Raw genomic sequence first — 17418 nt, forward strand, 5'->3', positions numbered from 1 at the left:
TCATGGCTCATTAATTTCTGCAGAAGCAAGCAAAAAAATAAAAATAAATTTCCAGCATGAGCAACTCTAAGGACCCAGGACTCAGGGCAGCATTTTCTTTAGAAAACACACACATAAAAACATGATAATTGAATTTGGATGTTTTTGAGAAAAGCAAGGCAGCTCATGCTGGGAAGAGAGCTAAAAATGGCTCCTTGCAAATTCTTTCAGTGCAGATGTGCCGATTATGGATCTACATTTTGCCAGCCAAAGCCACTGTTATTTCTAATAACACGAATAGCACACATCACCCTGTCTGTGCACCTTTATCTAGGATCTGCAGAATTACCTGCTGTTATTCCATAAAGGTGGCAGCTGAAATTGGAAACAAACATCTACCTGCCAGAGATAATCTCTAGCCCCCTGCAGAAAGCTCAGATGCCATGAAGCCACTTTCCAAGTATAACAGGCTCTAAAAGCTATAAACTGTGTAGTGTGTATGCCTCCAGATCATAGGTGGGGGTTATTTCCAGTCCAGAGCTTACACACACACCTCAGAGAGCTGCTTAACCATGCAGTCTGGTTGGCTGATCAGAGAACCTGGTCCTGAGTTTCCATTTTTTGTGGATTGTATCCAGGGCCGTAGCCAGAAAAAAAATTCGGGGGGGGGGGGTTGAAAATTAAGAGCCCCTCCAGGCACTATCTCAAGCAGATATTGTAGGTTTGTAGCGGGGAGGGGTGTGTGCTAGGGGTTAAACCCCCCCCCCCCGCTACAAACCTACAATATCTGCTTGAGATAGTGCCTGGAGGGGCTCTTAATGTTTTGTGTCTCATAGATTTAGCATGGGGATTTGGCTAACCAGTTAAAATTCATGAGTAAACCAGGTTTTTTTTATAACCTGAAAGATTTCGGGGGGGGGGGGGTTGAACCCCTAAAACCGCCCCCTCGCTACAGGCCTGATTGTATCTGGTTGGGAAGCAAGGGTACAGATTCTCCCATTTAGGTGGGCTTAGCTACAGGCAAGACAAATAGATTCAGCTTGTAGGGCCATGCCTGACCAAAATTTACTAGGCTTTATTGGTTGCTTGCAACAACACACAACTCTTTGAAGGGTCTATGCATTTATTTTCTTCCCTTCATAATCATTGCAGCATTAGGGCTCACCTTTCACTCTCAGATGACACCTCAGTATCATATACCTACACCTGATCTATACCCCTCTCACACACACCTGTTTATTGATCTTTCAGCCATAACAAAGAGTCCAAACAATTGTTATAGGACCAATTGCTCAAAAAATTAACACCTTCCACCATTCTAAACCTTATTTTTAAGCCACATTTAAAAGCTGAGCAACAATGACCATGATGCAAGGACTGCTTCTACATAAACATATTTTCAAAAGGGCTGTATTTGATCTGGCATAGCACCATTAAAAATGTTTTGCAACATTTTTGTACTTTGCTAAAGTACAGAAATATGTGTGTTATATAGTCTACAGCTCATGAAACACATCTCCAGTTAATGGTATTGGTTGAAAACATCTTTCATTGTCATGGAGTGAAGTACAGTGATCCTTGCAAGGGCAAAATGTAGTCTACTTAGAAACTAAGAGCAAGCCTGCTGTAGCAGCTTGAACATTGAACTATGACTCTGTAGATCAGGGTTCAAATCTCCACTCAGCCATGGACACATGCTGGACCACTTTGGGCAAATCACACATCTGCAGTCCATAGTGGAGCAGGATTGATTACAATATAATTTAATAAATAGACCTGGTTTAGGAATACTGATAATCTTTATATATAAAAGAGCGATGGAATCGCGGCGCCGAACAAAACAACAAAACTAAAGGCCCCCCAACCTCAAAATTTGACAACACAAACCATCATCCACGCCTCTAGGTTGATACAACAAAATATCACATCAAGAACCTCCATGGGGCCTTAAAAACCCCGAAAACACAAAATGCACCATGTGCGCGTGCGCAAAAATGGAGTCCTCGCGCCGACAGAACAACCTAAACCCCTCCCCTCTACACTTCCTCCCACGCGGTACGTTACACAACATGGCAGCCAGGTGTGCTGAAAAAGGCACAGAAGAGGCCCGGACCTCACAGCCGGCGCCGCTCCTGGGAGCCCTCCCCGAGCCCTGGACGTGGCCTCCCCACCCTTCGACGTGCTCCTTCGACCAGAAATCCCAACCTGTTTACCAGCCGTGAGCAACTATGGGGGCTGAGGCAAGTCTTCAGTCTCTCAGGCAGCTTCTCCCCTCTCTTTGGTGAGGCCCACCCATCCCTTCCTTCCTCCTGCCAGCCTGGCCATCTCTTGCCTGGGTAAACAGGGGCTGTTTCTTCAGCGCTGCTTCCCACCCTGTTAATCCTTCCTTCTGCCTCCTCCTTGTGTGTGTGTGTGTGTGGGGGGGGGGGTCCTACTGCTCCCTTGTGCTTCTCACCTGAGCAAACCGAGCGGGGCCTCGGCCAGGTGGCAAAGGCCTGGAGGCAGCAAGGAGGGAGACTTGGGGCCCCTCCCTTTCTTTGGCAGAGGATGGAAGGAAGGAAGGAGGGGGTTCTGGAGGCCCCTCAGGCCAGCCGAGGGCTCCTTGCACCCCCTCCCTCCCCCTTTTCACTCTTCAGAGGAAGGCCCTACCTTCCCAGCCTCAGCTGCCTGGGCCTCTGTCTCTCTTCCAGGGATTGGAAAGAGGGGCCGCCTGGCTGTGCTCTCAGGCAACAAATATAATATCTAAAATTACTGTGGTGTAATTATACAGAACAATATCTATATCTATATCTATAATAAAAGTCAATGTTTGTATGCGGCGGGCGGTGTATGTATGTATGTATGTGTGTATGTGGCAGCTTTCTGATTGGCCATCACTATCACAGGCCACTGTGACCACCAGGAACAACGGACCTGGCCCAAACTTGACACACTTAACCCCCATGACACACTTTATGTCCTGGTGCCATTTGCGGGACGATGAACCATGGGTGATGGGATATGTAGTACTTTCAATTGCTACGACTCCCACAGGCCACTGTGATGCCCACCAGTGACATAACTGGACCAAACTTGGCAGACAGAACCCCCATGACCCCCCTTTACACCCTGGTGCAGTTTGGGGGAGGATATACCATGGATGATGGGATTTGCAGTACATTCACTCACTTTCTGAGACCACTGCAACTGCCACAAATGACTCATCAAGACCAAACTTGAAACACAGAGCGCCCATGACCCACTCTATACCCTGGTGAAGTTTGGAGGACAATGCACCATGGACGATGGGAATTGCAATACCTTCACTCACTTCCTCAGAACATTGCGACCCCCACCAATGCCTCAACAAGACCAAACTTGGCACATAGAGCCCACATGTCCTACTCTACACCTGGGTGCTGTTTGGAGGGGCATGGTTCATGCCCCTCCAAACTGCACCTAGGTGTAGATGATGGGACTTGCAATACCTTCACTGGCTTCCTTCGAGCACTGTGACTCCCACCAATGACGAATCAGTACCAAACCTGGCACACAGAGGCCCCATTACCCACTCTACATCCTGGTGTGGTTTGGAAAAGTTTCAACCATGCATGATGGGAATTGCAGAATCTTCACTCACTTCCTGAGAATACTGCAACCTCCACCAATGTCTGATCAAGACCAAACTTGACACATACAGTTCCCATGATCTACTATACATCCTGGCACTGTTTGGAGTGGGATGGACCATGGATGATGGGACTTGCATTGGGGGTTGTAGTTCACCTGCACCCACTGAACCCAGCTGACATTGGATCTACACTACATTTGGAACACAGGGAAACAATGCCTTTCTCAAATGACCCGGGCACCGCCAGATCCCCAAGCTAGTAATCTCTAAAATCAGGACATTAAATAAAGAGCAACACTCTGAAAATGGGAATTCCAGAAAGGAAACAACCAGGGCCAGCTAACACCTCCCAACAAAGGATTCCCCCAGGCAGGAACCAACCAGGCTTGCAAACACCAAGGCTATTCAGTGCTGTTCAACCTAACCAAGCAAGATTTCCCCTAGATAGTAAACCCTCAGGGTTTCAAGCCATAAGGCTACTCCGTCTCATTCAACCTGCCCAAGAAAGGATGCCCCTATGTAGAAAGCAGTCAATCTTTGAAACAGCGAGGCTATTCAGTGCAATTCAAATTGGTTAAAAAACCATTTCCCTACAACGCAAGTACCCAGCCTTCCAAGCACCAAACCTATTCCATTGTATTCCAGCTCACCAAACAAGGATTCACGTGAGCAGAAAACACCCAGACTTTGAGGCTGCAAGGCTATTCACTGCTATTCCACCTGGTCAACAAATGATTCCCATCAGCCACAGCAACGCGTGGCTGGGCACAGCTAGTGATATCATGTAGAAGGAAAGCTCTTAGATGGATAATGTATTACCTTTGCATGAAGAAATTGATATGTTCAGGGTCTCGTTCATGTTTAAAGCAACATACAGCTAATGAAGGAGCAATTCCTTTACCTGAGGTTCTGGAGAGACAGCTGCTGTCAATCATGATAGATATTATTGGAATATATGAGCTATAATCAGAATTAGTGTAAAGCAATTTCAAGTGATCATTATCACCAACAAGACTGGAGTTGAGCTTCATATATGTAGGAGAGACTAATTTGTGCAAATAACATTTCGAAAGAATGTACTAGTGCAATGTCTCCTGTTTTGATGAAAGGAAAGGTACTGGAAGAAAGACTTGTAAACTACAAAGACCATTGGAATGCATATGAATGTAGAACCCTTATTAATAAAGATCTTGCCATTGTAAGGGCTCGTTGAAATAGTGATATAGCCTTTATGGGCCCAATGGCAAAAATGTGCATATATACTCCCTTATATAGGAAAAAAATCAAATGGTCACACTGAAGTGCAGTGCTTTGAGAAGATTTAGTAGTTGACCTCAGCTTCTGAGAACTAACCTATTTTACATTGCCCTATCCTTGACTCTGTTTCATGATCACTCAAGATAAGGGAGCTGTAGTGGCAGCTTTTATAGATTGAGATGCCACCCATAGTTTATCCTGATATAATCAAAGCTGAAATTACACCTATTCATAGCATGTGATTTATGATCACATCTCAAGTCAAGAACTAGTAACTTCTGACTCCAAATGAGAGAGATACACAATGTAAAAGAATTACAATGCTATTGTACAGGGAAAAGGCGTTCTAATCTGGCCATGAATATCATAATAGGTGGAAAGAAGACTTTTGAATGTGGTTGTGCTGCTGTTTAGGTGCAAAGTAAAAACATGTTTATGAAATCTTTGGGAGACAAATTGATTATACAAAACTTACCCATGCACATGGTTCCAATTCATTGTAAGCATTAAACTGTTTTAATATTTTTAATCTGTCTTCTAATTTTGTAATGGTTAGTATGCTTTTAGATTTAAAAACTATTTCCATTATTTATACTATTATTTCTTTCTTTAGATTGCTTTTATTGTAGTCACCATGAGATCTTTGGATAATGGACAGGATATAAATATTTTAATTAACAAATAAATAATGAAGGATGGAAAACCTTCCCTAACACATATACCAGACTTTCATGGAGACATATATATCTCTTTTCTGCAATAGTCACTGCAGAAATTACATAGCTGCTTTGTTAGATAAGACCTGATTGCATCTGTATTGTAAAAAAAAAATGAGTTCAGTTTGTGAATTCAAAGCAACAAAAAGCAATTTCTGCTGTTCAGGATAATTAGTTTAGGAATATCTCATTGCTTTCATAAATGTCTTGATATTATAGGACTTTCTTTCCTATCTTCAGACTTACAACTTCAGCAAAGTATCAGTATTTCATCAAAGTAAAAAATTGTCACTTTTAGAGTTTAAATTAGATGGCCTTTCCTACTTCCTTCATTTTTGCTTTTTTAAAAAAAAAAAATGCAGTATACTTTCCAGTTCATTGTTAAAATGTGTGTTGAGTCCTTGATATAGTGTGCAGTGAGCCCAATGTGGGTTTGTAGCTACACAGAGAAGCCATTGAAATCCACAAGCATGTGGACAACTTCAACAGAAAGGAAGAAACCATGAAAATGAACAAAATCTGGCTACCAGTATTACAAAACTCTAAAATCAAAACAGTAGATGGGAACCAACACTCTGAGGGCACAGGACAGCTAATGACTGAACAAAGGATGCCCCCAGGCAAGAGACAAAAACCTTTCCAATGCTAATTAGGGTGATTAACTGAAACATTAATGCTGGCTTTCCAGTGACAAAGGACTCTTGTCACACCCTGGACTCTACACAGATATATATTCTTTCCTTTCCTTACTTAGTTTATCCATACCTCACAACCTCTGAGGATGCCTGCCATAGATGTGGGTGAAACGTCAGGAGAGAATACTTCTGGAACATGGCCACACAGCCCGAAAGACATACAACAACCCCATTTTGACATGAAATAAAAAACTCTTAGAGCAGCAGAAATTCACAATTATTGGAAGAGCTCTTCTTTTCCACTTCTTAGACCCCTTCCACACAGCTGAATAAAATCCCACATTTTCTGCTTTGAACTGTAATATACGGCAGTGTGGACTCAGATAATCCAGTTCAAAGCAGATGTTATGGGATTTTTTGCCTTGATATTCTGGATTATATGGCTGTGTGGAAGGGTCCTTAGAAGGCAATATACAACTCTACCTGTCTTGCGTGTCAATTAACCATTTATGCCCCAATTTTGAGAGAAAGGCAAGATATAAAATCACAACAATACAGGTGTGATATGAGTTTTAAAGTAAAAAAAATCTGAACAATAGTTGATTGCTTCCATATATTTTAAAAACTAAGTCTGTTAAATTCTTTAACATCTTGCCAAGCTTATAATTGGGACAAAAGACTGTCTTTCAAAGTCCAACATTTGCATTTTTTTAAAAAAAATAAACCTCAGTTCCAAGCAAAGCTTTCAAAATGCTTCCTTCCTGCTTTATTGTACTAACGACATTTGATTACCAATGTTCAGAAGTGCTCCATGAAGAGCATGACCTTAGCCATAGCTATCTTCTCTATAATCAATGGAGGGAAGATCAGCAATTCAGTATGTTAATATTACCCAACATAGTTCACTGAATAGAACAGATGTAGTATCTTGAACTTAAAATGCAGTGTCCAGTTTTGCACCTTACAATATTGACCTTTTCTTACACACAATCTCATTGAGTACAATGCCATTGCCACTTTGAACATGCACACGTGAGCATGCATATTTGAGATTCAAAAAAAACAAAATAAAACAACAGACTTTTTTTTTTTTTTGCAAAGGCCACATTATGCAGCCAAACATATGGAGAGGAATGAATGGACGAAGCTCCTGTTCAATGAGATGGGTTATGCTAGCAGACTTAAATCCAAATCCCCAAACCATATTTCATTTATAGTGACTCCATCCAATTTCCATTTGTTAAAGACAATAGTGAGCTGATGAGAAGGAAAACTCCTCTTCCCCTGGTACACAGACAGTTGCCTCTGGCCAGACCCAGATAAAAATAAAATCTCAATTGGCACTATTGTTACCTGCTGCAAACTGTAAGAATCCTTTTGGGTGCACAATATTTTCCCATTACAGTAGAGCTAAAAGATAACACTATGGTGTGGTAAAGCAAGCCTTACCTGTCTTTCTGACATGACATAGAGGTAATTATGATCTGTGGAGAAAGCCATGTCACGAAGAATAGGACTCCCGTCCTTGAAAATTGGAATCATTTCATACTGAATGCCACCATGAGGTGGTCCATCTGCTCGAATCTGGAATAAAGACAGAAATAGTACAGGTTAAAACACTTGGACATGTTAATCTGTAATGTCAGTATTCAAAACATTATTGTAGCACCTTGGAGATTAACTGACAGAATGAAGTTGGTAGCATAAACTTTCATAGACTAAGTTTGAAGAAACTATGTATAACACCTTTTAAGTAAAGGGCTATCTAAAGCACTGCTTCTTAAGCCTTTAGCTCAATGCTGGGGTTTCAAATTTTTTATGAATATCACCTTCAGCCTCATCAGACGGGGCAATTAAAGCACCCTAGGATGCTTCCTCAGCAGTCCAGCAATTGATGAGCATGATACCATCCCACAATGTCACTAGATTTCTGGCAGAGGCCCTGCCCACAAGTAGAGTGGAAGCATCATATGATGCTTCCCGCCCAACATGGGAGCCTGCCCATTTTGTGCTGGCTCTAATAGAGCCAGCATGAATACTCAGCACTCGGGCGACACTCCCCATGTGTGATGGAGGAAGTGTAGCAGAAAGGGAATGTTGATGGGTAAGCCACCAATACTCACAAGCATATGATAATGGCATCAACAGCTCTGAAGCTTGGGTTCTCTCTCTCTTTCTCCTCCCTCTCTCTCATACACATTGCAGGTTGGGTTCATAAGAGCTAGTAGAAACCAGAGTTCCATTGCACAATAGAAGAGCTGATGTGATCTTTTATTGTGAGTAAATAAACCTGTGTCTATCTTGACACTAATCGATGTAATTACCTATGATTGACCCAAAAAAGGGCAAAACTGGGGTTTGCATGAAATTTGTAAGTGGAATTAACACAGGATTAAGTCTTCATCCATATGAAAATTGCCTTCCACAAAAGAGAAGTAGAGTTATCAGGGAGAAAGGTGCTGACTTAGCTTTCTCAAATTATTTCCTAAGTCATAAAAAGGAAATGAGGAAGCGGGGGGGGGGGGGGGGGGGAATCTATCAGTACTGTTAAAACTAATTGATTTGTTTCCAGTTCTCAAAGCAGCAGCAGTGTTAAGTCTCTTGCAACATAAAAAGGAAGAAGGGAGGGTGAGGGGAAAAAAGGAGAGTATTCAACCATGTATCCTAAATCTAGTCTGACATGATGCAGACCAGACTAGGATTGTCAGTCCGGGAAGAAGTAGGTTTTGTCTCATACAAGTATTAAAAATGACAGCAATCATTTGTGAATTTGCCTAATTTGGGGGAGATATTCTTAAAAAGTTAACAAGATTATTATAGATATCAAATGTTAAACTATTTAGTTTGCTAGCTAGATATGTTATACTCAAAGTCTTGATCAGATCCATTACAGTGACCAAGACACATCTTGGTGCCTCAAATGTTAGTTCTGTTTTTGGGTATATTGGACTTCCTGTTTCCAAAAATGGCACCAGTTTCCCCCTATCAGCTCTAATTTTTGAGATATAGAACTGTTGCCATTTTTTTGCCCATAAAGAATAATGATAACCACATCTAAGAAAGCAGAAATGATGTGATGTATCCAATGCAAATTTCTGAATTAGTGCCCATATACCCCAGGAACAGGCCTTAAAAACAAGAGAGCAAGATTTTTTTGTTGGGATGTGTTACCTGATGGGGAATCTAAAATGAAATAAATCATTGTCTAATTTTAGGTATCTCATCTCTTCCTCAAATTTGCCGATTCCAGCAAAGAAAACATAGCTTTCAGTAAATAAACACATAAAGTGGGTATTTGGCTAGTTCTGTATGAAGGCCTCCTAGCTAGCTGGGGGTGGTAATATTTTAGGCTTGATTATGCTAATCCCTCTCCCTGCAGGAAAATATAGCTCAGAATACAACACACCCCACCGAACGCAGTGGGAACACAACTGCTTGAGCACATCCCGGTCTCTTTCAAAACGTTAATAATTGATGGCCTTGGGGAAGAGGGGGGAGAGATAAACAAACAATTTACTTTGTATTTTCCCTCTACTAGGATTTGCATATTTGAGTAGCCATTTGATTACAACATGGTGTCTACATAACACCAAGCTGCAAACATTGGCAACCATCAGGCAGGGAGATTAGACCATCCGTGTGAACTAAGGACTCTGTGAAATCTCCGGATGGCCCAGTAGCATTCGTTGACAGAGATTCTGTTACTTGTTGGCCAGAAAACTGCTGTGTGCAAAGGGGTGCTTCAAAGCACATGAGCTGCCATGCTAGGAAAATGGGGAAGATGGTGGAGCTGCAGGGAGGGGGTGGAGGAAAGGGAATATAAAGAGAAACTCATCACAAAAAAGCCATCTGCTCCATACTAATGCCTGACTGTCTCTCATTGTCCCATCTTGCTGCTCAGTGAATGAGCCTCTGATTCTTGTGCTAGGCCTAAATCATGCAAAAGATCTTGTTGTGAAGGATAAAGCTGAACTTCCAGGAAAGATAAAAGAGAAGGTGACGGCCAACAGGGAGCTCTGGCGTGGACTGGTCCATGAGGTCACGAAGAGTTGGAGGCGACTAAATGACTGAGCAGCAGCAGCAGGACAAGTACTGAGAGGAATAATTTACGGATGTGGGTTGAGGAATTCCTTTCCAGAAATGACAATAAAATATCATACAAACAATATGAATACAGTATGATTACATCCAAAAGGGAAAAATATGTTTCATAGTTGATAATAGACACGGGAAGTCTGGACTCTTTCCAAAAGCCCTTCAACATCTTTGCTCTGTTAGTCACTTGTAAGGAACCAAACTGCTCTGTCCCTCAGCCCAGCTCTTCCAGCAATCCCATTTTTCATCCATCATTAAACCAGCTGTTTAAAAATGTTGCCAGGACAACAGTCTCCAAAGTTCTTTTATTAAAATGTCTGATAGAAATTTAATTAATCCTCATAGGCCAGCAGGCAATGTATTGCTTCGCTTTGTGTGGTGGCATTTCTTGATCACATAGCTGAGCTGGGGTTCCTGGCAAAGGCACTTTGTCTTTTCCTTTGACAAGTGAATAATCAATGATCCTCATCAATCCAGAAACATCTTTCTGGAACAATTCTGAGGAGTAAAACTTCAATAATGGACTATTGTGCCAAGCAGACAGTTCAGTGCCCTTCTATGCTTCTAGTTCTCTGTAGAACATCAACAATGTCAACTCATTGTGTGAGAATGTCCCATTTGAAAATGGGTGTGGGAATTCTTCATGAGCTACGTTCTTCAGAATGGCATCATCCTTTACTGAACTATAACTTTCACCATTACCAATGCTATAATCACTTTCTACAGCTTGTATTCGCATATACATTTTCTTACATACTTATTTAGCTTGTACTAAATATGTAATACATCAGTATGTTGTTGTAATGTGTAGAGAGAAAAACTGTCATTTAAATAACACATCACTATGAATGTATTTCACAGAAATCCCTACCACCAGAAAATGCTTTCTATACACTTTGTTGTTTTTTGTTAGAACAAGGGTTGAGAGAGGATATACCTGTGAAAATGTTCGTAAGTATATATAGTTTGATATCACTTCCAGAACTCCAGTGGAATTTGGTAATCTTTATGTCAGTTGGGTAGCAAATCTATTTCAAGCTTTAATCTGTGACCTGCCTCGAGCCATGAAGGAAGATGGATAAGAAATAATAATAATAATAATAATAATCATCATCATCATCATCTTCGTTGGTCAGCCAGTCGGGGTTCTGTTATCTGTGAGTCAGGGTACTCTTGTTTCCATAGTTGATGCATCCTTTTTTGGTAGCCACGCCTTTGAGGTTCAGATTTGTAGTAGCATTTCATAACTGCGCGGTTTTCTGGCATTGTATATTTTTGCCGCTTCTGTGACTAATCATTTGTATTTTGATTCTGTAGCCCACTTGTCGATGGACGTCCAGAATCAGCAGCATCCACCCCGGTCCTTTTTATCCTGAGCGACGACCAAGCCAGTATAGACTTCGTTTTGGTTTGATTCTCCGTAATGCTAATGGGTTAGGTGCACTTGGTTCCACTCCTCAGCTGAGGCCTCTCTGGCTTGGTGGGATCTGTTGATAGTTACACTACCGCCAGCACAGCCCTCAGTCATCATTGGAGTGGTTAAGCCCCACCACCACATCAAGGTGGTACAAGAAAACCGCACTACAAACTAGAGCTGACAGCTGGCATAACAAAACATTGCATGGAAAATTCCTTGACAAAATTGAAGGAAAAGCTGATAAGGAGAAGACCTGGCTCTGGCTCACAAATGGGACACTGAAGAAGGAGACAGAAGGCCTGATCCTTGCAGCCCAGGAGCAAGCCATCAGAACAAATGCAATTAAGGCCAAGATCGAAAAATCAGCTGATAACCCAAAATGCAGACTGTGCAAGGAAACCGACGAAACCATTGATCATATCCACAGCTGCTATAAGAAAATCGCACAGACAGACTACAAACAGAGGCACAACTATGTGGCCCAAATGATCCATTGGAACTTATGCCTCAAGTACCATCTCCCAGCAGCAAAGAACTGGTGGGATCACAAACCTGCAAAAGTATTGGAAAATGAGCATGCAAAGATACTGTGGGACTTCCAAATCCAGACTGACAAAGTTCTGGAACACAACACACCAGATATCACAGTTGTGGAAAAGAAAAAGGTTTTGATCATTGATGTTGCCATCCCAGGTGACAGTCGGATTGATGAAAAACAACAGGAAAAACTCAGCCGCTATCAGGACCTCAAGATTGAATTTCAAAGACTCTGGCCGAAACCAGTGCAGGTGGTCCCAGTGGTGATGGATCTCAGCCGGCATTTGGAAACAATAGACATTGACAAAATTACAATCTGCCAACTGCAAAAGGCCACCCTACTGGGATCTGCGCGCATCATCCGAAAATACATCACACAGTCCTAGACACTTGGGAAGTGTTCGACTTGTGATTTTGTGATATGAAATCCAGCATGTCTATCTTGTTTGCTGTGTCATACAATAAAGTAATATTTAATAATCTGGAATTAAAAGTATCTTTCCAACATGCTGAAATTTATCCCCTCAAAAGCCTCACCACTTGGAAAGTTCTTTTGAGGACTGGGCCAAAAATCTGAGCAGATTCATTGCCCACTGACATGGGAGACATCGGGTTGTGCACATGTCACTGACCTCACACCAAGTTATGCAATGGATCTAATATTAATTTGCAATTTTATCATAGCAAGAAGGGGCAAAACACCAGGTTCTTTTAGGTGTAGTGGAAGTCTACTTTTGAATTGCTGAATCAGAAAAAAACAAAGCATCCTTGAAAATGTTGTTTAGTGTCCACCAAGGTAAGAATGGGTCATTTTATAAGTAGTCATAGGTATCAGCAGTTCCCAGAATAGCATGCTTTAGCATTATAGAACAGGGGTCCTCAAACTTTTTAAGCCGGGGGCCGGTCCACAATCCTTCAGACTGTTGAGGGGCCAGATTATCATTTGAAAAAAATACAAACAAATTCAGATGCACACTGCATATGTCTTATTTGTAGTGCAAAAACAACAACAACAACAAGAACAATGAAAGAACAATACAATATTTAAAAATAAAAACAATTTTAACCAACATACATTTATCAGGATTTCAATGGGAAGTGTGGTCCTGCTTCTGGCCAATGAGATAGTCAAGTTAATTAGGGTTGTTGTTGTTGTTGTTGTTGTTGTGTGCCTTCAAGTTATTTCAGACTTTGGGTGAGCCCAAGTCTAAAATTTATTTATTTATTTATTTATTATTTACTGCATTTATTTACTACATTTGTATCACACCCTTCTCACCCCAAAGGGGATTCAGAGTGGCTTACAAATTATATGTACACACAATATATTATATTATTAGCATAGCACAATATTAGCATTATATATTACTATATTGAACTATACCACTATACTGTAATATTATTAGTAATATTATATGTAATATAGAATATATAATTAATATTATTATATGGTATTATTGTATTGTATTACATTATAATATTATTATCAATATTATATGTATATAGAATATATTATATTATAAAACTGAGGGCGGGGGCCAGGTAAATGAACTCGGAGGGCCGCATCCGGCCCCCGGGCCTTAGTTTGGGGACCCCTGTTATAGAACATAACAACTGTTTTGCTGTACCATATCAAAGAACTATTGATCTGTGACAGATAGAGAAGACTCTTAAACATTTTAGTTTTCATAGAGAAAAGATAGCCTGACAGATGTGATTGATCTGTGCCCCCTGACATGTTCCTATGAGAATATGACTGGGGGAGCACAGCAAAAAACCCCAGCCATGGGAGAATACATCAGGTGTTACTGTCCTGAAACACGATAATCTGTGCTTTGAATAGGGCAGAAATGAAGCTAATAATGCAACTATAGATCTCAATGGCGCCAGGAAAGGGAGAAAAGGCAACATTTTTGTGTGATAAAACATAAAGAAAGATGAATGCAAGAGCAAACAAAGCAATTTGGCATTGTTCAGAGAGTTAAGACTGCCATGTCTGAAAATTCTCAAAAATGAATATACACAAAGCATGGAAATTGGGAATTACAATCTAAACTCCTTGATTTAGATAGACATGGCATTCCAAATTATGTATGCTCACTATATATATCCGATGGTGGCTCACATATACAGTAAATGGTCACTTCAGTATCAGTGTAGTGATGGACACACTCCAAGTTTTAGTCTACATTTTGGAATTCTCCAAAGGGATGAACCTTAAGCCATAGAAAGGTTTAGAAGCTTGGATAGTTCCTTTAAAGTTTAGACTAAAACTGGTTTTAATACAACACTGATGTGGAAGAGACCACCTGTCACTTTGGAGACCTTTAAGTAAAGCTAAATAAATATGACTCACAGGTCTGTTATCCATTTCCTGGCTTCATAGGAATTCTGAATGAGCCAAACTCTGATCTGGTGGCTGGCTAGCATGTTGAATATCAGACAAAATACACAGAAAACACCAGAAGCTTTGAGAGCAGAAATGAAGCCCACCCAGAATAGTTCACACTACAGAAGATGGAGACTATCCTAGGAGTCAGCTGCAATTGCTGAACAGTCTCCTAGGACTGAAGGAGCTTGTTGCCTCAATCAGTGCTGATGTGTGTTTGCAAATACAGCTTGAAAAGAGCCTAACATCATAATCTGTAAATCCAAATATCAGCTCCAGCTCAGAGCATTCAAGGCCAGCAAAACATTTGCACGTGATCAAGCAGAATGCATTCTGATTCGGAAATTTCTGTTCTTCAAAGGCATCATGGAGATTTGTCTGGCTAATACCACTACAATGCAGACTGCATGCATAAGCCCTGCATTATCTTAAGAGATTAGCAAAATACCATATTGTGTCATGTATATGTTGCAGAGTAGCACCCCTGGTGATAGTGTCTGATCCATTCAAGACTCTGACACAACACAGAAGCCCCCATGCAACCACTATACTGAATTTTCTGCTATTTTACTCACCATCACAACTGTCACTGTAACTAAGCTATGACAGGTCTGCCTTTCCTTCCAATTTGTCTCCGCAGGCTCTTATTACAGGGTACTAAAGACTCTTTGTGGGAACTTTCCATGATTAAATTACCTGTCTTTTTTCATTATGATTTTTTCAGTGAGACAGAATTTCATGACAAAGTTTGGTGCCCCAAAATTAGCTGAATAAGGACATGCATACTGAGCTTCATATCTCTTTGTTTAACTCTTAGAGAACACCAGTTACCTTTTACAGAAGTGCAGAGAGGGATAAAGGACCAGAAATGAAGCCTCCATCCTGTAGCTTTAAAATACTGCCTATATTACATGAGCTGTAACTTACTGCTGCAACCCCCAGCCAACTCCATTAGCTCTTACCCAGGTACTTAGGAATGGGGGAGAAATTTAGTTCACATTTTAGTATAGACCAATACATGCAACTCAAACATCCCTAAAACACATTTCCCTAATGAATACGTGAAATCAAAAACCAATTATCTTTCAGTATTTTCAGTTCTCCAAATGTTTAAATACAAATCTCTGATAAGAAAAAAGAAGTGTGTAAAATGGATCCATGAGAAACATACATAGAAAAGCAAATGCATCAGGGAAAAAAGTGTAAAAGTGCATCAGAAATGAAGAGGCTTGGCTTCCCTTAATCTCAGAGTCATGCATTTCAAATTTAGATTCTGAGGTGAAAAGATGATACATCAGACTTCATTTTGCAAAACAAAGATCTGTGGGTATATTTTGTGGGAAATGCATAAAATGTATATTAAGCATTCAGTACAGTTCCAGCAACTATAAAACTTCAGAAAACAAACAAGCACAAATATTGGCAAAGCAAGATGGAATAAACCTGTGCTTCAAAAAGTATGAAAGTTGGAGAAATTGAAACAGATAGATTCATGAGTTCTTATGGGTATCTACAACAGAAGAGGATGAAGAAACTCATCATTCTAAAACCTGAACCTGTTTTAACATCTCTGCTAAGGAGTAGGCAGTATATAAGCATGAACAAGGGTTGAAAGGTCAAGGTCGACAACATATGTTCCTCGCACTGAATGAATGAATGATCTGGCTGTCATTATTGTTGTTGTCATTGTGATGGTGTTTTTCCCGGCAGCTAGCAATTCCAATCAAGTCACAAATTTGGACAGCCATCCAGTATAGCCTCTTCCTTCCAGGCAAAAACAGTTACGCATTAGGTCTTTGAACTCTACACAATTCAAATATCAGTATGCAGATGATTTAAAGAGGTGAGCCAGGCAATAGATACTAATGCCACTATCTTTTGACATTTGCAATCTAATATGACCTAGTCCTAGAAGAAAATCCATCCCTTTCCAGGCATGGGTAATCAGTCAGACCCTGCAGCCTGTACAACCAGAAATGTTATTATGGTGCAGCACCTTCATATTTTTAACATCCACGTTTACTGACATCATAGAAAATGACGAAACAGAAAACACACATGTGAATGCCCCATCCTTTTTCAAGTTTGACTCAGCTTGGTAGGGGGTTGGTATCTACTTTAACATTAACTGTAACTACCAACTAAAAACAGACTTCTTATCACCGAGGTATCACCTACTTCTACAAATGGCTGTAAATGAGGCTCAAGTTTTTCTACCTCCTCACCTTGTGTTCTGGTACATTAAGGAGCAATACCAATGTGATTTAATGTTCTGTCTTCTGTGTGGGAAGCTTCACCTTTGAAATTAAAGTGAAAAACTAGTCCTATTAAAAATCCTCCTCTTAAATCATAGATATGTCCACAAGGAAATTAATGAAAACTCTTTACATGCACATTCAATTCAAATCAGCATATCCAATTAACCATATTACCTGCAGGCCCCCTCATCTCAAAATCTCTGCTACATTTACACTATTTAGCCCTAAATTATGGCATAATAAAATCTTTCTGAGTGGACATCATCCTCATTTGTTGTTGTGAGGGCATTGGTGAATGGGTTTATTTTTTAAAAGGTTATCCGAAAGGTCATATGAGAATGGCTCTCTGAGAAAATGCTGTACGTGAAAGGTAGGATAGAGTACAGCATGTAGCAATGTTATATCTAGAGCACAAGTAAACCCATAAGAACAGACATGATTTCAGTTTATTAGAGATTAAATATCTTTTTGGGCATTATGAATTTGCCTTAATAGTGCACAACTTGGAAAAGTGCCTTTTTGAAG

The 17418-nt window shown here is 40.6% G+C and overlaps 1 protein-coding gene across 3 annotated transcripts in view; it reads right to left on the reverse strand.

Moving 5' to 3' along the window:
* Positions 1 to 17418, reverse strand: part of plxna2 (plexin A2) — a 555589-nt gene that overhangs the window by 343928 nt on the left and 194243 nt on the right. For all 3 annotated transcript variants that reach the window (XM_008116576.3, XM_062978633.1, XM_062978634.1), the window contains one exon: positions 7647 to 7781. In XM_008116576.3, the coding sequence (XP_008114783.1) occupies positions 7647 to 7781 (135 nt within the window). The remainder of the gene's footprint in view (positions 1 to 7646; positions 7782 to 17418) is intronic.

This window comes from Anolis carolinensis, chromosome 4 (assembly GCF_035594765.1).
Source record: "Anolis carolinensis isolate JA03-04 chromosome 4, rAnoCar3.1.pri, whole genome shotgun sequence".
Lineage (NCBI taxonomy): Eukaryota > Metazoa > Chordata > Lepidosauria > Squamata > Dactyloidae > Anolis > Anolis carolinensis.